We start from the raw sequence: 22,530 nt of genomic DNA, 5'->3' as shown, positions 1-22,530 counted from the left end.
TTTTTATAACTGAATACCTTTTGTGAGTAACATCTTTATATACTACTCCTGCCTGCCTGTTATGCAAATTTGTATCTTCTAGCTTCCTGTCCAAAGTTTGGGAGGGAGACAAGTCTCATAGGAGGGGTGCTGTCACTCGGACTACTGGAAAAGACATTACCCGAGGTAAGCTTGGCTTTCTTTGCACAGACATTAAAATAAACATCAATTTGGATATGCCACTTTCTTGTGTGTTCTTTCAGAAAAGCAAATGTGTAAGTTACGGCCAAAGCCAGAAGTTGGCCAAAGTGGGAACTGGCTGGGGATTTCTCAGAGCTGACAATTTGGTTGTAACCTCATTGGCCAAAGTCTAACATTGATCCGGCCAATGTGCATAATGACTTTCCTGCCATTTCACGATTTGCTTGGGGTCGTGTCACTTTTTGGACATGACAGAATTTGCAAAGTTTAGAGTTAGGCAGAGAAGAGGGGGAGATTAGTGTTATGCACAAGAGTTGAATGTTAGTGTTGGGCATAGGCCTGCAAATTGCACATGCGGAAAAAGTCTTATGTTGTCATCGGCAACCAAGGCACAATATATTCTTATATCTGACCTTGGCCGTCCAATGTGGGAAATGGCCAATTTGGGAACTGGCTACACTTCAGAATTTGGCCATAAGATATAACACATGTACATTGTTCTAACTAGCATAAATGTACTAATAGTCCATAATATAGTGTATATTCTTTAGTTAGCACTCTGTGTATGTGCTTTCATTCTCACCTCTTGCATTCTAGGAGAGTGCTGGTCAGCTTGAAATAAGTGCCCTTTCACTGATTTACAAGTAAGCAAAGCAATCTTTCTCTTACTGATATGCATAGCGTCTTTCAGACATGAATCGCTTTTGTTATAAAATATTAAGTACACCTTTCCATCCTGCACCATTGTTTCCTTACTGTAGCACACACCATTTTCATATAATTTTTTTTTATTGCTTGGTGCCAGCCACATCATCCTATCCTGCCTGGTGCTAGGCACTTCGTCCTTTCCTGCCAGTTAGGACTAGAAATGGCAAGGACATTGATTTCTTGGGTCAAAATATATGGAATTGCGTTGCTGCATAGTTCAGTATAACTGTGTAATCTTTCATAACCTGCTATACATGTTCCCTCTCGTACCCCCCCCCCCCCCCACCCAAAAGAAAAAAAAAGTTGCTGGTGTGAGAACTGTAATGCGGGTCTAAAGATGTCCATACTACAGATTTACATTTCTCAACTGTCATTTCCTAGTATGCTATGCACACATGCTTGACTTCGGTCCTCTGAAACGAATGAAGGGTTGGCTGATAATTGTGTGTTTAAAAAAACCTCAGCGGTGCTAAGATGGCAATTTTAGGATAGTAAAATATCTTTGACATATAAGCGAACATTTTTTCTTTGGAACATATGGATAATCTTTTCAGAACTATGCTTTCCACAATGGAGATTATTTTTTTCTTACAGGCATTTTACAACTTCTCAAACTCTGAGATGCAATGCTGTGTATGTTTGTAAATGTAATTTATAACATAATATTCCTATCTTCTCCATGTGCTAGTCAAAACTTTATACTGTACAAAAGCCCTGGAAAACCACCTACTTATGCAACTGATCTCAGCTGTGATGGAAAGGTAAGTGGTAACAGTGACTGAATTTTTTCGACTTGGGTATTTATAACAGTACCCAGAGATATACTTCTGTGAGTTTTTAAAGAAAGTTCTTCTAAATACATACTTAAAATGAAACCTACACGTTTTGCACCAAAATGAAACTGCGATCTGCACTACATTGTGAGCTTATTCTATTCTAGAGATTTGCAGATTGTTAAGGTGGCCACTAACGGTCCAATTTCTAGCGAAAAATCGTTCGAGCGATCAGAAATTCTGATTGGACGAAAAATCGTTCACTACACCATCAACTAACCAATCTTTGCTTCCTATCTATCACGACCACCAAGAAAATCCAAATTTTCGTTCGATGAAAATTCATTCGGGCGACATTTTTTTCACTCGTTCATAATCGATTGTGTCCACCAATGGAGATTATATACAACCAATCCGATCAGAATTCCTGATCGCTCGAACGATTTTTCGCTAGAAATTGGACCGTTAGTGGCCAGCTTAAGAGGAAGTATATTGATTTTTTTTTTCATTCTGTCCATGCTGATAATGTGCCTATTTTCAGTGCACCATAGTGTCAAATTCAGAGATGGGTCAGTGAGAATTCTACTAGTATTCGGATGTCATGTACATTGTATGCAGCTTGACGGTGATCTAATCCAAGTTGACAAGAAGTTCTGACTTTTCAAATTTCAAGTTGCTTACAATGTACATGCCATTTTGAAGTATATGTGATTTGCATTTCATTGAGCAGATCTGGTTTACAGCAGAATCTGCTTCTAGATTGATTTAAAAACTGAAACCCAGAATTGTAAAATGTAAGCTAATGCTATACTTGATCCCCATTTTATCAAGTTACATGTTAAAAATGCAAAATCTCAAGATTAGAGCATGTGCTAACTTTTAAATGGGAAATTTGATACCGACAGCTCTAGCCTGGAGATAACTACCAAACAGCCATCTGGAAAGGTGAAAACAGAGCAGAGAAAAGGTAGAAACTAAACACTTCAGGAAAATAAGTTAAAGAGAACCCGAGGTGTGTTTTAACCAGCCGGGCGGTATGGACGAGCTCAGCTCGTCCATCACTGCCGGAGGCTGCCGCTCAGGCCCTGCTGGGCCGATTTTCATCAAATAAAAAGCAGCACACGCAGCCGGCACTTTGCCAGCCGCGTGTGCTGCCTGATCGCCGCCGCAGCGCGGCGATCCGCCGCGTGCAGCGGCGAAAGAGGGTCCCCCCAGCCGCCTGAGCCCAGCGTAGCCGGAACAAAAAGTTCCGGCCAGCGCTAAGGGCTGGATCGGAGGCGGCTGACGTCAGGACGTCGGCTGACGTCCATGATGTCACTCCGCTCGTCGCCATGGCGACGAGGTAAGCGAAACACGGAAGGCCGCTCATTGCGGCCTTCTGTGTTACTTGCCGCCAGAGGCGATCAGAAGAACGCATCCGGAGCGCCCTCTAGTGGGCTTTCATGCAGCCAACTTTCAGTTGGCTGCATGAAATAGTTTTTTTTTTTATTAAAAAAAAACCCTCCCGCAGCCGCCCTGGCGATCTTAATAGAACGCCAGGGGGGTAAGAATGTTATCTGCATACAGAGGCTGGATCTGCCTATACAGCCCAGCCTCTGTTGCTATCCCAAACCCCACTAAGGTCCCCCTGCACTCTGCAATCCCTCATAAATCACAGCCGTGCTGTGAGGCTGTTTACATCTGTGTCAGTCTCAGCTGCTCCCCCGCCTCCTGCATAGCTCCGGTCCCTGCCCCGTCCCTTCCCTCCAATCAGCAGGGAGGGAAGGGATGCAGGCGGGGACTGGAGTTCTGCAGGAGGCGGGGAGAGCAGCAGACTGACACTATAGAGATAAACACAGCCAGCTCTGACAAGCTGTTTGTCAGCAGCGTGGCTGTGATTTATGAGGGATTGCAGAGTGCAGGGGGACCTTAGGGGGGTTTGGGATAGCAACAGAGGCTGGGCTGTATAGGCAGATCCAGCCTCTGTATGCAGATAATATTCTTCAAACCCACCTCAGGTTCTCTTTAATAAAAACCTAGTTTCCGAATTTCACAATGTTGGATAGTAATTTAAAAATGTCTAATTTTATGTTAATTTTATTGTCTGATTGTATATGGAATTCTTAGAATAAATCACTCGAGTGTGGGGGCTATATATTACTGGTAAATTAAAGCATGCAATGCAGTACAGGTAATTCACATTTTAAATATCTAATGGGGCTGAATGGAGATTGAGTAAAGCTTTCGCTTTTAAAATTTTAATCTGGGTTTTAGCTTGAAGCAAATCCAGTAGCAGAGGCTGTCCCTCTTATGCTGGGAATACACCATGCGATATATATATATATAATTTTTTTTTTTTTTTTTTTTTTTTGGCAGATGGTTTGATAGATCATTTCCGACATGTCCAATCTGATTTAGATAGTTTTCTGATCGATTTCTCATCGATCAAAAATAAACGATCAGACAGTTAATCTGCTGAAAAAGCTCATTGTGTATTCCCAACATATTAATGTCTGACACTAACCTTCCCAATGTTATCAGTTTTCTGATAACTAATCCTAACCCTCCTCTTACCATGTAGCCCCTTATGATGCCTAACTTTAACCACTTCAGCCATTTTCACTTTTTGCATCCGAGCAATGTTCACCTCCCATTCATTAGCCTAGAACTTTATCACTACTTATCACAATGAACTGATATATGTTTTTTCCACCACCAATTAGGCTTTCTTTGGGTGGTACATTTTGCTAAGAGCTACGTTACTGTAAATGCATTTTAACAGGAATAAGAAAGGCCGTGGGAACGCATGCAGACTTTTGGACGTAGCTTCTACATCCAAAAGTCTTAAATGGTTAAGCTTCTGATGATTACTTCTATGTATTCTTGTGCTTCTTTTCGAGACTGATAGTGGAATGTGCTCCCACCAGCTGTAGTCAGTATACTTCAACTGCTCATGAGAAAAACAATTTTTAATGCTACTTAATAGGCAGTTTGTAAATCTGTACCTGTATTAGGGAAATTATGGCTGTTATAATTATCCTGCAAACAGTCCTGGGGATTATGATGCAAAGTCCAGTATAATGTCCCCATTTGGATCATTTTACCTCTTTGTGCTGCTGCACAAGGTCGCATATGTCAAGGGCCAGCCCCATTCTTCCCTATTTGTCCTGTGGCTTTGACTGCCTCCCTCCAAAAGAGCCATGCTGTAAGGTGCTATGGCTGTTTATTATGTGCGAGTATTGCACTACCAAAATGGCATGTTTGTTGGACCTTCATTGGATTTTTTTTTTTATTATTATTATTACAAACCCCTTAACAGTAGATTAGAAAGTAGATTACAAAACCGGAAAGGTATACAAAAATATAATGGACAAAGGTATACACAAGTGGGGAAAAAAAAAGTATAAAAACAAACAAAAAAATAGCTGGTTGAGGGTGGGTGGATAAATTGCTGCTAAATTACCAGCTTACACTTCACATTACATCTGTGCTGCGCAAACTCAAATTTTGCCTTTGTTAAAGGTTAAGGTATATTTTAACATGAGGCTGGGCTACCTCCGAGCCAAAACTTCTGCTGCTCATATGGGTGTTGAATTTTGGCATTGTCACACCCACCCTCTTCCTCAAGGAGACTATATACTGGTCATCTGTGTGACAGATGCTGCTCGGTTCCCTAGACCAGGAATCCTTCAGAGCTAAAGTAGACCGGTATTGCATCCTCTTATAATAGCTTCACCACATCCCACAACCCTCTGGTGCTGCTTCAATAGGATTAATTGCAGGACAAAAGAAATGGATAAGATGGCCATGCATCCCCCCCCCCCCCCCCCCCCCCCAATAAGGAGCCATGTGCCAGGCTTACAATTTTAGGGTGCACTATATGGGAGAGACGCTCTGATGTACTAACTAGGAAAAACATCCAAATAATCCTGCTCTAAAGATGCAGAGTGTATTTGCAAATGCTTGTTTTGTAAATGGCCCCTTACTTTGCAAATCCAAGGTTTTCATCACATCATTGGACCCCCACTATTGCCTGTTCCCCTCTCTCCAGTCCTACAGTACTGTTGCTTTTTAACTGTTTTTTTTTTTTTTTAAATCCTATACAATAAAATGCAAGTGTCCCTGCGCCATCAACTGAATGGTTGTGGCCCTGGCTTTTTTGTACTGAACATGTGCGCAGCCAGGGCAGTTAGGACACAGGGCCAGATCTGACAGTTTGCTGTGTGGTTGAGGTTCTCATTGCGTTGTATGAAATAACAGCTTTTTCCAACTGCCAAACAAGCGGCTCCCTGTGTGCATATACTTCAGACAGTGGTGGGGAACGAGCAAGCGGGACGCGTATGTGCGTGCATTGCGGGGGTTAGCGGCTGTGACCTAGCACCTGTTTTTTACTAGTAATGAAATAAAGCCTTTATACTGAATGTGCGCCTTTGCTCCTGTCAATCATGTGTATGAGATCCCATAGAGAAGCATTTGACCAGCTGACAATTTTGTAAGGCTCTGATTTGCTGTGGCCACTTCCTGTTTTAGTATGTAAACTTTATCAGCAAATCAGAGACTTACAAATCAGTTACCTGATCACTTATCACAGAGTTCTGCAGGTTTCCTTATAAACATGAACCTCACTAGCATAAAGCCTTTTCTAATGCTGTATACTTTACATCATTTTATTTTCCCTTTTTGTCTTCTGTATATTTTTTTTGTTCTATATTTTTTTGTTCCGTATATTTTTCCTGTTTTCTGTTGCAGATCATGTTGTGTTGTTCCAGTAATGGTCACTATGACTCGGTGTTTACAAAACATTTTCAAACTACTGCTGCTATATGTCAAGGTAAGAAAATTGTGTAAATCCTGTTGCACATTTGCAAAGGAAGATACTGCTCCTGTTTATAATTTGCTCACACTGAGGGCATTTACTAGTGTGGTTGTAATCCAGCTGCCTATCAAAAAGCTGGCTCTGGAAAAGCGCATAGCAAAGTGCTTTTACCAGAAACGCAGCGCGCAGTGGGGTGCTGAAAGAGGGGGAAGGGAAGCCCATAAAAATACAAAACGTTTGCATGTTCGATTTTAGGTGTGAATGAGGCTTTACTGGTGAAAAGTAATCATGATCACACCAGATTCTCTAACCTGTCTGAACAGTGATTACACTAAAACCTGACGGTTATTTGTTTTGCCCACTGAAAAGTTTATTAAAATGAGCAGTTTTGGAAATTGTCCTCGAACATTGATGCAGTGAGGATAGGAGTATCCTAGTGCTTGTGTCTTATGGAAAAGACATAAGTACATTCCAAGGGAGTAATCTCCACATCCCTGCTTGACCAATGGTTTATAGCCCCGTCTACACCATAAGAGGTTGTAGCGATCCGGCGGCTCGATTAGCCGCCGGATCGCCTCCTGCGCGTACCCGCCGCGTCCCCGCTCGCCGCCGCATTCGATTCCCCGCTCGTGCCCGCTCGTCCCCGCCGGCGCCGCTTATCTTCTGCTCGATTCCCTGCCATTGTCCCCTAGCGGGGAGCGAGCAGGGAATCGGCGGAAGCAAGATCCGTCCTGTCGGATCTTATCAATCGATCCGCATCAGCGGCTCGATTGATAAGGATCATCGGAGCCTCATCTACCCGTGTAGATGAGGCTTATGACAGGGGGATACTTGGTAAACAGTACAGTCCTTAACCTTTTGCCGACCGCGTCATGCCAATGGGCGTGGCTGCGGCGGCAGCCCCAGGACCGCCTAACGCCAATTGGCGTAAAGTCCTGGGTCCAGCTAATGCAGGAGATCGCGTGCTCCGCCCCGCCTTCAGTCTCCGAGCGGCTATTGCCGCTCGGAAGACTGTTAGACGGCGAGGTCGCTGTCTATTTCTATGTACAGCACTGCGATCAGCTGCAGCGCTGTACTGGGGACAGCCGTGACACACTGCTGTCCCCCTGGGGGACAAGAGAGCGATTGGCTCTCATAGGCAGAAGCCTATGACAGCCGATCGCCGTAATTGGCTGGTTGTGGGGAGGGAGGCCAACTTATTTAAACAAACAGGGATTTTTTTAAATAAAAACCACGAACAATATTTATATAAAAAAAAAATAAACATGGGGGGGCGATCAGACCCCACCAACAGAGAGCTCTGTTGGTGGGGAGAAAAGGGGGGGGGGGGGGGTCACTTGTGTGCTGTGTTGTGCGGCCATGCAGTTTGGCCTTAAAGCTGAAGTGGCCATTTCAGCAAAAAAAGAGGTTAAAGAGAAACTCCGACCAAGAATTGAATTTCATCCCAATCAGTAGCTGAATACCCTCTTTTACATAAGAAATCTATTCCTTTTCACAAACTGATCATCAGGGGGCTCTTTATGGCTGATTTTGTGGTGGAACCCCTCCCACAAGAAACTCTGAGGACCATGGTACTCCTGGCAGTTTCCTGTCTGTGAACCTTGTTGCATTGTGGGAAATAGCTGTTTACAGCTGTTTCCACCTGCCAAAACAGCAAGCGGCAGCTACATCACCTGCCAGCAGTAAAAATGTCACCATGTGATAAATGTCAGAATGTAAATCAGGGATTTAAAAGATTTAACAATGGGCAAACGCTGACTAAATCATTTATACATAATTATTGTAAAAATTAAGCACTTTTTTATTACATTCTTTTCACTGGAGTTTACAAAAAGATACATTTGTTTTTGTTTTCAAAAAACCGTGCCAGTTGAATGTCACTCCAAACTCTGTGCCTCTTAAGGCCTCGTTCACATCAGGGATGTTTCTGTGCGCTTTTTTTACAGCGCTCTTGCCCTGTGCGATCAGCAAGGTATTGATTTTCCCATGTAATTAAATGTAGCTGGTTCACATCTATGCGCTGCACTGAGCAGCGTTACAAAAACGTCGTGTTGCTTGCATTTCTCTGCGTTGAGCTGTAAAGCGCACATCAATGCAAGTGAATGGGTGCGCTTATTTGACGCATAGAAGCGCATGCGGTTTTTTTACCTCTAATTGGAAAAAAAATACATTTACATATAAAAACAGCTTTGACAACTGCTACTGCTAGAATAAGCAAAACATGCTTTAAAGAAGCGCAACGCACAGAAACGCGCGCACAAGCGCATACGTTTTTACAACACTCTTTCACACGTTTCTCAGCGCAGCAGATGTGAACAAGGCCACAGGTGCTGAGATAACCAAGGTGAGACCACACCCCCAAGCTTTTTGTGCGGAGTATAGCCAGTTAAGTTGTGTACCCTTGATAGCAGGATCTTTCAGGGGGTCCTTTTGCCTTTGCTCCAGCATTTTGTTTGCGTAGTTTGGAGGTTTTAGTGGCAGTTGGTGTACAAATAATTATTTTCTTACTTGGAACTTGTATCAGACAATTTGGGTGCTCCCATAAATAAGAGACTATGGAAATACTGGCTACAGCTGAACATTTGACCATGGGGATGCCCGAAGAAGAAGAAAAAGAATAAAAAAAAATAAAAATGCTTAAGCAAAGCATAATAGTAGTAGTGTGTAACTTTGCAGTAAATAGCGGTGAGTGTGGAGTGGATAGTGTTAGGGATAGATGGGAGGAGGGTTCATGTGAGAGTTTCGGTACAGAAATGTAACGCTTGGGAGTTCCAAAACCTACTCTAGCTTAAAGAGTAACTGTCAGGCTGCAGAAGCTAATTTAAACCTCTATTCTCCTGTGTTAAACAGTTTAGAAGGAAGCCCAAAAGCAATTAGTGAAGATAAAAATCTCAGTTACCTTTGATGTGTGCTTATCAGCAAGTCTGTTATTCTTAAGAAGACGCAAGCCGCATACCATACTGCAAAGCATTCTGGGGCTCTCCCCTCGGCTGCTAATGAGACGTTACAGCAGCTTGTAATCGCGTAGCACTGATAAATCTCGGGCAGAGTACACTGCAGGAGTCAGCTATTGTTCCTAGCCACATGGCTCATTAATATTCACTGCACACTGTGTTATTTAGTACCAGCTTATCTGTGATCAGGAAGCAGGCAGGACATGACGACACATTTGACAGAAAAACATGGAGCCTGCCATGAGCTGTCAGGAGCATCTATCTCTGCATATACTATATACAAATTCTGTGAAATCCAAACGTGGACAGTGAAATGCATATGTAATGTAAGTACAGCCAATCTTTAGCTACTGATATATGTGTTTATTTTCTCTGAGACCTTATACCTAACAGCTCCTCTTTAAAGCCACTGTCTCAATCGTTGTATTGCTTAAATGGAAGTTTACCAATGCTCCAGTCTATACAGTGGAGGAAATAATTATTTGACCCCTCACTGATTTTGTAAGTTTGTCCAATGACAAAGAAATGAAGTCTCAGAACAGTTTCATTTCAATGGTAGGTTTATTTTAAGTGGCAGATAGCACATCAAAAGGAAAATCGAAAAAATAACCTTAAATAAAAGATAGCAACTGATTTGCATTTCATTGAGTGAAATAAGTTTTTGAACCCCTACCAACCATTAAGAGTTCTGGCTCCCACAGAGTGGTTAGACTCTTCTACTCATTTAGTCACCCTCATTAAGGACACCTGTCTTAACTAGTCACCTGTATAAAAGACACCTGTCCACAGAATCAATCAATCAAGCAGACTCCAAACTCTCCAACATGGGAAAGACCAAAGAGCTGTCCAAGGATGTCAGAGACAAAATTGTAGACCTGCACAAGGCTGGAATGGGCTACAAAACCATTAGCAAGAAGCTGGGAGAGAAGGTGACAACTGTTGGTGCGATTGTTCGAAAATGGAAGGAGCACAAAATGACCATCAATCGACCTCGCTCTGGGGCTCCACGCAAGATCTCACCTCGTGGGGTGTCAATGGTTCTGAGAAAGGTGAAAAAGCATCCTAGAACTACACGGGAGGAGTTAGTGAATGACCTCAAATTAGCAGGGACCACAGTCACCAAGAAAACCATTGGAAACACATTACACCGCAATGGATTAAAATCCTGCAGGACTCGCAAGGTCCCCCTGCTCAAGAAGGCACATGTGCAGGCCCGTCTGAAGTTTGCCAATGAACACCTGAATGATTCTGTGAGTGACTGGGAGAAGGTGCTGTGGTCTGATGAGACCAAAATAGAGCTCTTTGGCATTAACTCAACTCGCTGTGTTTGGAGGAAGAAAAATGCTGCCTATGACTCCCAAAACACCGTACCCACCGTCAAGCATGGTGGTGGAAACATTTTGCTTTGGGGGTGTTTTTCTGCTAAGGGCACAGGACAACTTAATCGCATTAACGGGAAAATGGACGGAGCCATGTATCGTGAAATCCTGAACGACAACCTCCTTCCCTCTGCCAGGAAACTGAAAATGGGTCGTGGATGGGTGTTCCAGCACGACAATGACCCAAAACATACAGCAAAGGCAACAAAGGAGTGGCTCAAGAAGAAGCACATTAAGGTCATGGAGTGGCCTAGTCAGTCTCCAGACCTTAATCCAATAGAAAACCTATGGAGGGAGCTCAAGCTCAGTTGCACAGACAGCCTCGAAACCTTAGGGATTTAGAGATGATCTGCAAAGAGGAGTGGACCAACATTCCTCCTAAAATGTGTGCAAACTTGGTCATCAATTACAAGAAACGTTTGACCTCTGTGCTTGCAAACAAGGGTTTTTCCACTAAGTATGAAGTCTTTTATTGTTAGAGGGTTCAAAAACTTATTTCACTCAATGAAATGCAAATCAGTTGCTATCTTTTATTTAAGGTTATTTTTTTGATTTTCCTTTTGATGTGCTATCTGCCACTGTTAAAATAAACCTACCTTTGAAATGATACTGTTCTGAGACTTCATTTCTTTGTCATTGGACAAACTTACAAAATCAGTGAGGCCTCGTTCACATCAAATGCGGTGCTGTACGTTTTTCCCCACTGCGGATGTGTGCGTTTTTTTAGTGCAGGGCAAAAACAATGCATTGCTATGCGTCTCGTTCACATCTATGCGTTTCCAACGTACGCGTTTTTGAAACGCATAGATGCATGCATATGTGTGCGGAACGCGAACAAACGCATAGCAATGAAAGTCAATGGAAACGCAGATGGCCGCATGACCATGCGTTTTTTTATGCGTATTTGGCGATGCGTTTGGGGATGGACAACGTGACTCACTTCCTCTTCCTTTCTCTCTCAAGATGGCGACCGACATCTCTCACACTCCTATCACCTTCACACTTCCTACAAAACCCACACAGAAAGGAAGTGACATCAAGAAAAGAAAAAAACAATTTTTTTTTAACACACCTTTATTGAGAAATGTCCAGGTGTCCAAAAACGCATACTAAATAAAGACGCACACAAACGCATTTAAAAACCGCATACAAACGCGTACAAATGTACGCGTTTTGTCCATGCGTTTTCTGATGCGTTTCCCAAGCACACCAAACGCAGAATATATGAACGAGGCCTGAGGGGTCAAATATTTCCTCCACTGTATGTGAATGGGATATAATTTATATGGCTTGCGCAATTTTCAGTGAATTTCACAAAAAAGTTACCAAACTATTTATACAAAAAATTCTGGGGCATATAGAATAAGTAATACTGAAAAGTGTATATATATACTGTATATTCCTGCATATAAGATTACTTTTTAACCTTTGAAAATCTTCTGAAAAGTCAGGGGTCATCTTATACGCCGGGTGTCATTGGTGCCAGGTGATGGCCCCTATCCTGTTACCGACTCTCAGATCTCGCTGCTGAGTACTGTAGTGAAGCGGTGCAGGTGCACATATGCGAGATCTGAGAGGCAGAGAAGGCAATAAATAGGATACAAGGGTGAGCCAGACAGGTGAAAGAGGTGTGTTTTTATGGGCACAGCGCGATCTATTCTTCCATACCGATCTGATAAAACAGGGAGACAGGGAGAGCTGACCAGTCTGCTTAGGGAGAGGGAGAGTTGACAAAGCCAACCAGTCAATCGCCTATTTACTGTTTTATACTGGGTAACACCTACAGTACAGCACCAGTATATGTTCATACATTGCACTAGTATATGATTTTATTTTTATTTGGTGTGCGTTGGAAGAGGGGTAGTCTTATAAGGCGAGTTTACCCCAAACTCTATACTTTAACTGGAAAAGTTGGGGGGGTCGTCTTATACGCCCAGTCGCCTTATACGCCGGAATATACGGTACTTTGTTGGCAAGTAAGCAGAGTGCTTCTAGTGGTAAAACCATCCTTGGCTAGTAAAGTAGATTTTTCTGAATCCAGCCTACCCTGTTCATGGTAATGTGCCAGTTAAGGAGGTGGGCTATGGGGCAGCAGCATGCAATCAGATTTTGCCTTACATTTTGGGGTAATTTCACACTATATCAGTTGTGTTCTACATCCTGGAAAATAGGATGGCTATGGTGAAAAGTTGCATCACACCTTGCCAATGCAATGTGATGCATACAGTCCATAGACTTGTGCTTGCACCGAAACCATGACTGCGTGCATTAACCAGTAATGCACAGCATGCTGTACATCATTCCAATGTAAATCCTCATGCCAGAAGCTCACCAGTGTGGTAGCAGCACTGGAATAGAAGTGCATCACATTTTGATGTGATTATATTGTAGTTGCATCGCAACGGACATGGTATAGAAGGACCCTTAACTTTTAGATTCTATAGGTCCCTTTCTGAATGTTATATAGTTTGGGGCTGAACCATATGCAAGAATGCAAATAAGATGAAGAAAAATCTCCCCAGTGGACATAAGATTGTTATTTAAGAAGCAACTAGTCTTAAACGCTTAAACTCTTAAGGCAAATGAGTAGAATGTAAATTTTGTGCAGCTTGGAATTAGGCCAGTCACATGAGCTTCCGGTCAGTTTTGATTGGTCCATTTCCAACCTGCATTCAATTTGCATCCACACCAAAATGTATCTGCATGTCATTGGCCATCTCTAGTGCAGTGCTGTCCAACTGGTGGCCTGGGCCTGATTAGTTTGCCCAAACTAATTTTTTTTGTCTATCGTCCTCCTCTGGCAGGCCTCCCTCTTGTTCGCACTTGGCTCCACCCTCAAAAGCCGAGACATTGATGTTCTGCCCCCTCAGCAAAAAAATCCAATGCTTGCCACGCCCCCAGCCCATGAAGATGGACAGCACTGCTCTAGTGGACACAGACATGAACAGATATTTATCTCAGAATCCCCTGCTAAAAATTAGAAAATGGACATATAATGTGGCATTGTGTGTTGGTCCAGGTCTCCATTCACCAGTTTTCAGGTTTGTCCCCAGCATCCAGCCTTTGGAGATGATCACTATAAAGTTTGTGTATGTTTAAAGAATTACTTTGTATCTACAATGCAGCTGTCCTCTATGAGTTCCTGTACAAAGATGTGTTTGGGGTGGATGAGCGAGAACTGATTGCAGCTGTTGAGCTTTTCCGAAGCGGCACAAAAAAGAATCGTAACAGCGCATCAACTGGCAGTGAAGATGCCAATTATGACAGCACTGCAGAGCATAGTAAACCATCATCTGACATAAGGTATCTCTCATGCTACTAGAAAGACCATGTTCACAGTGGCCATTGCTATGCCATGGTTTAGACAGATCCAGCTCACTGTTTAAAAAACAGCCAAAACAAACATTGTTTAATGTACATTAAACCACTTGCAACAGTTAAAGGGGAACTGAAGAGAGAGGTATATGGAGGCTGTCATGTTTATTTTTTTTTTAATCAATACCAGTTGCCTGGCAGCCCTGCTGGTCTATTTCTCTGCAGTAGTATCTGATTAAAACCAGAAACAAGCATGCAGCTAGTCTTGTCAGATCAGACTTATAAGTCTGAACCACTGAAACACCTGATCTGCTGCATGCTTGTTCAGGGGCTATGGCTAATAGTATTAGAGGCAGAGGATCAGCAGGGCTGCCAGGCAACTGGTATTGTCTAAAAGGAAATAAACATGACAGCCTCCATATACCTCTCTCTTCAGTTCCCCTTTAATACAATAACATATGGCTCAGTGTGCCTTTTGTACATGAGGACAACTGTGTATGTATATATTAGAGAAATGATCATTAACCATATACAGTGTGCAATGCCAAGCAACCAGACATACTTGTCTAACATAAAAGATAGAAAAGTTGACTGCACCAGCACTTTTATTGATAAACGAGCTTTGTTTACATGGAAGCTTGAGGGTTAAAATCATTAAATCCAGCAATATGCAACTCCGCAACGATAAACAGAAAAAATGGCAGCCTCAATATATTGCTCAATCTCGGATTCACTTTAAGAAGGCAAATTGCACTGAAGGAAAAGACAAAGGAAATTGCCTAATTTCTCACCTTTTCATAGCCTCAAACAAAAAATTGTTTCTGGGATTGGGTTTCTGATATCTAGAAGTACTGTAGTTTTGTGCCATATCTAAGGAATTTTCTTTCCCCGCTTCCGTTTTCAAGTATATAAAAATTTGTTGCAGGGCAGATGAATGGGAAAAGAAAGATGGTGAAAATATTACAGAGGAGAAATCGAAAAACGCTTCAGAGGAAGCAAAGGTATGTCTGTGTACTTAAAGAGAATCTGTACTCTAATATTCTTACACTAAAAAGCATACCATGCTATTCCTTATTTTCTCCTGTGCCCCTCTGTGCTGTTTCTGCCACTCTCTGCTGCAATCCTGGCTTGTAATTAACAGTTTTAGGCAGTGTTTACAAACAAACTAACCAGCTTCTAATAGGCTCAGCTAAGCATAGTGTGTGAGTCATTCACAGTGTGCAGGGGGCCTGCAGAGGGTGTGTATCGCTTCTATCCAATCACAAGCAGCCCTGCACATTCCACACATTCAAGCCTCAGCCCGACAGACACGACAGAGGAAAGGAGATAAGATTTATTACAGAGACCGTGCAATTAGGAAAGGCTGCAGTAAGCCAGAGCACATTAGAACAGGCATAGGAACTTATAGGATAGAAGAACTAAGGCTGAACAATTTGTTAGTCTCTATAAAGTGAACCCAAGGTGAGAGTAATATGGAGGCCACCATATTTATTTCCTTTTAAGCAATACCAATTGCCTGGCTGTCCTACTGATCCTCTGCCTCTAATATTTTCAGCCATAGACCATGAACAAGCATGCAGCAGATCAGGTGTTTCTGATATTGTCAGATCTGACTAGATTAACTGCATGCTTGTTTCTGGTGTGATTTGGACACTACTGCAGCCAAATAGATTAGCAGGGCTGCCAGGCAACTGCTATTGATTAAAAGGAAATATGGCACCCTCCATATCACTCTCTCATCTAACAATACAATTATGTACATACTATAACTTTCAGTTTTGTTTTTTTACTCTGTTATGAAATCTGGTTAAAAGGCTAGTCATTTCTACACTGTTTTGTTCATATCTTGCACTTTTCTCATTAAAATATTTTGAAGTCATCCTTGATGCAATATTAGATACATTTTGAAAATATTCATTATCAGTTTATAAGGCTAGATCAGTAGTATTGTACAAAGACAGCGCTAGGTTGAGGAAAGACATTTAAAGATTGCCCATAAATGGTATGATCCAGATTCAAAAGTAAGCTTTTGGGCTTCTTCCGACTTTGTTCTTGTGAACAAAATAAAAAGTTAGAAAGCACCGCTTGGAAACGTTTGAACAAGGCACATAGTGTACTTTTTTTTTTTTCCCATTTTTACTTACATAAAGTTCTTAAAGTGAACCAGAGACGAAACACCCTCCTATTTTACCATATATATCAGTGAAAACATTAGAGAAAATGCCTACCCTGCTCTCTGTTTCATTCTTTACCGCTCAGCCTGCTTCTAATCAGCCCTGATAAAATCAGACTGAGCATTCAGTCTGGCTTTGCTCAGGAATAATTATAGCGCAGTCTGTCTTCTCTGATGTCTTTTCAAGCCCAAGCATGTCCTCTTCTGGCTCTGCTATAATAACCCGGCTATAATGATTCCTGAGCAAAGCCAGACTGAATGCTCAGTCTGGGATTTTATCATGGCTGATTAAAAGCAGGCGGAGCAGTGAAGAATGAAACAGAGAGCAGGGTAGGTGTTTTCTCTAATGTTCCCACTGATATGGTAAAATATGAGGGTGCTTTGTCTCTGGTTCACCTTAAGATGCGTTATAACTGGACTTCGAAAATGATACATGCATGTTTTTTTTGTTGTTTTTTTTTTACAGTTTGTAAGGCTACAGTAAGTGTACTATGTATCAGATTAAGTAACAAATTCAATTTGTTCCTCAATCATCTATCACTGAGAAGCCTAGCTATACAAGGCGTCACAAAAAGTGGAACCCTAAATAGGAAAAGTATACACTGTTACTTTGTGAGTCATCTGATGCTTGTCTCTTGGCCAGTTGGTTACCTCTCAGATTTTGCTTATTTTAGAGAGCTGCAGTGAAAGGTGAAGCAAATGTTTGACAGGTACTCCTTCACTTTGTAAATGTTTTGCTTTGAGTACTGATGAACATTCAGTGCCTTTAAAGGAACCCATGCACCTATTTTGCAAAATGACCCTCTCCCCAAAGGGAGATGTACTCACATTGAAGGATTATATCTCCCAGCATGCATAGCTGGAATGTAGCTCTTTAGGCACACTATTTACAGACCTTCCTTAAGTAATATGTGCAAAACATTTTCTGTGGGACCATGCAGTTTAGTTTCATGCACTGGATATCAGGGCCGGTTCTAGACAGGCACATATGAGGGGGCAGAGAGAAATTTGCAGGGGGCAGGAAAAAACCCTGCGCCGCTCGCCGAAAAATGGGTGCGGTCATGCAACAGACCGTGGGCGTGGTCATGGGTGGGGCCAAATATACATGTCATGACCTTACAGTGGTGGTAAAGGTCTGCCGGGGAAGTTTGAGCTCTGCTTTAGTGTATCCCCCAAAAATATACAGCACAGACCAAAAGTTTGGACACACCTTCAATGACTGTCATTACATATACATATATTACCACTGTGCCCAGAATTGTCTTGCAAGGAACCTCTGCCATATTACATGTGTTTTTGGTGAAATGCTGTCAGATTTGTGTGTGTGTGTGTGTGTGTGTGTGTGTGTGTGTGTGTGTCAGTCATCTGAGGCAGGGCCGGGCCGAGGCATAGGCTGGAGAGGCTCCAGCCTCAGGGTGCAGTGTAGGAGGGGCGCACAATTCATTCAATTGTCATTCCTAATTGTGTATGAAGCAGAAAGAAATAAGAAAAGGGGATACACATAGCAGTGACTGCAAGCCAGATAACTAGATATTAAGGTGTTGGGGAGGTTGTGGGCCCTGTGGCCATCTTAGTCTAATAGCAATCAGTGTGTGACGGCTGGGGTGAAAGGGATGGAGGGGCGCACTTTGGTGTCTCAGCCTTGGGTGCTGGAGGACCTTGTCCCTGCTCTGATCTGAGGTCTTAGAGGTTGAGGCTTTCCAGATGAATAGATCAAGTTGTTTGTAGAGACACTAGACAGGTGTTCCGGGTTAGTGAAGCTTAACCTATTTTGGTTCCTGGATGTAGAAACTATGTCCAGGAACCATGCGCGCGGCCGATCGCGCGCGTGCGCTCCCGGCCGCGGATTCGGTAGCCAGGCAATCAGTGAATCGGGCTACGGTGCCCGATCACTGATTCCTCTCCCCCACTGAAAAAGCGACAGCTTCTCTCGGAAGCTGCACCTTTTCTGGCTGTTCCCTCCCCGATGTGTCACTCTAAGCGTGTGTTACGCTTAGTGACGTCATGTAAACAAACTCATGGCCGCCATCTTGTGGCCAAAAAGTAATACTACAACTGAAAATAAAAAAAAATGAAAATCAACACACATTTACATTACAAACCTATTGTTTACCTCCCACCCTCCCAAAACTACCCAAATAAAATGTTTACTATAAAAAAAAAAAAAACATTACAATTAAAAAAAAAAACATGTAAATATTTATCTAAGGGTCTAAACTTTTTAAATATCAATGTAAAGATGAAATATTTCTATATTTTTTTTATTTTAAACTTGTAAATAGTGATAGATGCAAAAAGGAAAAAATGCACCTTTATTTCCAAATAAAATATTGTCGCCATACATTGTGATAGGGACATAATTTTAACGGTGTAATAACCGGGACATATGGGCAAATACAATACGTGAGTTTTAATTATGGAGGCATGTATTATTTTAAAACTTAATGACTGAAGAAACTGAGAAATAAATAATGAATTTTTCCATTTTTTTCTTATTCTTCCTGTTAAAATGCATTTACAGTAAAGTGGCTCTTAGCAAAATGTACCCCCCAAAGAAAGCCTAATTGGTAGCGGAAAAAACAAGATATAGATCAGTTCATTGTGATAAGTAGTGATAAAGTTATAGGCTAATGAATGGGAGGTGAACATTTCTCACGTGAAAACGACGGAACCTGAATGGGTTAAGAGTGTCCAGAGCTAAGGAGATTTCACAAGTTAGCTCTGGACACTCTAAGCCAAAGTCAGTCCAGGCAGCGTTAAGGCAGATCCGTTAATCAGGCAAAAGTCGGTCCAGGCGGCAAGCTAAGCGTAGTCAAGGTACAAGGGAAGGGTCGGCAACAGGAATCAATACAATGGTGAGCGTTACCCAGCAACAAGCCAAAGCTAATGCTATCATGGGCGATAACTGGGGGCGATCACCGAGATTAAATAACAGGACTAAACAATCAACAGAAAGTAGAATCGAAAACAACCAATTGCACAGCCAGCGTGTCAGCTGTTACCAGCTGACACACTCCATCAGTAAGTACCACAGTGTCACTGCTTGCATCTGCGGAGCGCGTACTGAGAGCGTGTCTTCCACCTATCCAATGTGCTTTTAGAAACCTCCTGCGTTCCACTGACATCAGCAGCACGCTGAGACCCAGAATCAGGGGCTGATCCCGGCATTCCGCTGCCTGACAGACACTGAATTCCTTACAACATATATGTACATCCTTGTGGGTTAGGTGAAGTTACAGAGGACATACAGTCCTGGTGTAACGGTCTTGTGTCGTAGCTCAGATGTCTGATTATATGATCTGCAGAATCACCAATAGACGCTATACCTGATTATGGGTGACCTGCAGAATCACCAATAATACTAGTATAGCAGACAAAGAGCTGAGTGTGTAGTGATTTGGTGCAACCGTAACTTAAATAGTGAATGAGACCTCACCAGAGGGGCTGGTGAGGTACTATCAGTACACTGAGCGTGCACTAAAGTACAAGCTCCAGCAAGCTGGAGAAACAATACTGAAAGAGGCTGAATCTCCCGAGGAGCGGGTGATTCAGAATGTACTGCAGGCAAGGGAGCACCCGAGGGGCGGGTGACTCAGACTATACTGTAGCCTAAGAGACACAATAAACTACCAATGACAGATTACCTAAGGAGCAGGAAATTAAGGCTGTACTACAGCCTAGCAGAACTGTTTCACCAGAGGGGCTGGCGTAGCTAGCACCTCACCAGTGACGAGGGCCCTCTGGGGAGTAGAATGGTCAGGCAGGCAAGGTTCGGCAACAGAGAGGTAAGTATCAGTACAGGATCGTGAGACAAGAGTAATCGGTAATCAGGCAGAGGTTCAGCAACAGGTAGGCAGATAGGCAAAAGTACAGGATCAGAAAGCAGGATCAGAGTTCAGAGTAAAGGCTAAGAGTCATACACAGGAGATCAATACAGTAAGCAATATCCTAGTCTAGGTGTGAAGTCCTTGGCATCAACACCTGGAAACTAGTCTAAGGTCTGAGCGCTAATACGCAAGTATTCACGACAACAGACGATGAGTGAATGAAGCCCGGAGGCTTAATCTCCTTGCCGGTAACCCCAAACGTAGTTCGGGGTAAGCCGCGCAGGAGGTTTTCTCCGGCCCTACTGGGCCGATTTGTTTTTTTTCTTTTTGTTTTTTTTGCTGCACGCAGCTAGCACTTTGCTAGCTGCGTCAGCACACCGATCGCCGCCGCCCCGCGCACGATCGCCGCTATCCGCCGCACGCCCCCCCAGACCCCTTGCGCTGCCTGGCCAATCAGTGCCAGGCAGCGCTGAGGGGTGGTTCGGGACTCCCAATGACGTCCCGACGTTGGTGACGTCATCCCGCCCCGTCGCCATGGGGGAAGCCCTCCAGGAAATCCTGTTCTTTGAACGGGATTTCCTGATCGGAGATCGCCGAAGACGATCGAAGCGGGGGGATATCATGTAGCGAGCCCTGGGCTGCGCTTCCCTCCTGGCGGAATTTTTTATACCGCCATGAGGGTTAAGAAGCAGAGGAGACCTCACTGGCACGCCCCCTTCCATCAGCCAATCCTGGACGGTGTGGGACTCCTCTGACGTCAGCCGACCCGTAGGTCAGCTGACTGGCTTCCTCCCCGCATAAAGGTCCCTTCTGTGCGCGCGCCCGCTCGCTAAGGCGACCCTCCTGCCCGAGAGAACGTTCCGTCCTCGGTGTCCTAGACGACAGACGGATGGCCGCATGGAGGCAGCTGCGGCGGCGGTGCTGTTCGCCGCAGCTGCCTCGTGTCTTACACCTGGCCAAAGTTTTGAGACTGTCAAAAATATTGGAAAATGAAAAGCTGGTGCCTACATTTTTATAATAGAAATTTGCATATACGCCTGATTTTCATAAAGAGTGTTAAGATGAATTGCATAGTCCTTCTTTGCCATGAAAATTAACTGAATCCTGAAAAAACCTTTCCACTGCATTTCATTGCTGTTGTTAAAGGACCTGCCAAGATCATTTCAGTAATCGTCTTGTTAACACAGGTGAGAATTGTTGACGAGCACAAGGCTGGAGATCATTAGTTCAGGCTGATTGGGTTAGAATGGCAGACTTGACATGTTAAACGGAGGAAGATGCTTGAAATCATTGATCTTCCATTGTTAACCATGGTGACCAGCAAAGAAATGCATGCAGCCATCATTACGTTACATAAAAATGGCTTCACAGGCAAGGATATTGTAGCTTCTAAGATTGTACCTAAATCAACAATTTATAGGATCATCAAGAATTTCAAGGAGAGAGGTGCAATTCCTGTTAAGAAGGCTTCAGGGCGTCCAAGAAAGTCCAGCAAGCACCAGGATCGTCTCCTAAAGAGGATTCCGCTGCGGGAGTGCAACCAGTGCAGAGGTTGCTCAGGAATGGCAGCAGGCAGGTGTGAGCGCATCTGCACACACAGTGAGGCAAAGACTTTTGGAAGATGGCCTAGTGTGAAGAAGGGCAGCAAAGAAGCAACTTCTCTCCCAAAAAACACCAGGGACAGATTGATCTTCTGCAAAATGTATGGTGAATGGACTGCTGAGGACTGGGGCAAAGTCCTATTCTCCGATGAAGCCCCTTTCCGATTGTTTGGGGCATCTGGAAAAAGGCCTGTTAGGAGAAGAAAAGGTGAGCGCTACCATCAGTCCTGTGTCATGACAACAGTAAAGCCTCCTGAGACCATTCATGTGTGGGGTTGCTTCTCATCCAAGGGAGTGGGCTCACTCACAATTTTGCCAAAAAACACAGCCATGAATAAAGAATGGTACCAAAACACCCTCCAACAGCAATTTCTTCTAACAATCCAACAACAGTTTGGTGAAGAACAATGCATTTTCCAGCATAGACCACCGTGTCATAAGGCAAAAGTGATAACTAAGTGGCTCGGGGACCAAAACTTTGAACTTTTGGTTCCATGGCCTGGAAACTCACCAGATCTTAATCCCATTGAGAACTTGTGGTCATACCTCAAGAGGTGTGTGGACAAACACAAACCAACTAATTCTGAGAAACTCAAAGAAGTGATTATGAAAGAATGGGTTGCTATCAGTCAGGATTTGGCCCAGAAGTTGATTGAGAGCATGCCCAGTCGAATTGCAGAGGTCCTGAAAAAGAAGGGCCAACACTGCAAATACTGAGTCTTTGCATAAATCTCATGTAATTGTCATTAAATGCCTTTGAAACGTATGAAGTGCTTTTAATTATATTTCAGTACATCACGTGAACTGAAACCAAGATCTAAAAGC

At 43.2% G+C, this 22,530-nt stretch overlaps 1 protein-coding gene across 1 annotated transcript in view; it reads left to right on the top strand.

Moving 5' to 3' along the window:
* Positions 1-22,530, top strand: part of ALG13 (ALG13 UDP-N-acetylglucosaminyltransferase subunit) — a 211,349-nt gene that overhangs the window by 94,760 nt on the left and 94,059 nt on the right. The window contains exons 11-15 of the mRNA XM_068247910.1: positions 778-824; positions 1,577-1,649; positions 6,390-6,471; positions 13,915-14,092; positions 15,030-15,105. Coding sequence (XP_068104011.1) covers positions 778-824; positions 1,577-1,649; positions 6,390-6,471; positions 13,915-14,092; positions 15,030-15,105 — 456 coding nt within the window. The remainder of the gene's footprint in view (positions 1-777; positions 825-1,576; positions 1,650-6,389; positions 6,472-13,914; positions 14,093-15,029; positions 15,106-22,530) is intronic.

Source organism: Hyperolius riggenbachi, chromosome 8, assembly GCF_040937935.1.
Source record: "Hyperolius riggenbachi isolate aHypRig1 chromosome 8, aHypRig1.pri, whole genome shotgun sequence".
In the NCBI taxonomy this organism is placed as follows: domain Eukaryota; kingdom Metazoa; phylum Chordata; class Amphibia; order Anura; family Hyperoliidae; genus Hyperolius; species Hyperolius riggenbachi.
This window is presented reverse-complemented; position numbering and strand designations above follow the sequence as displayed.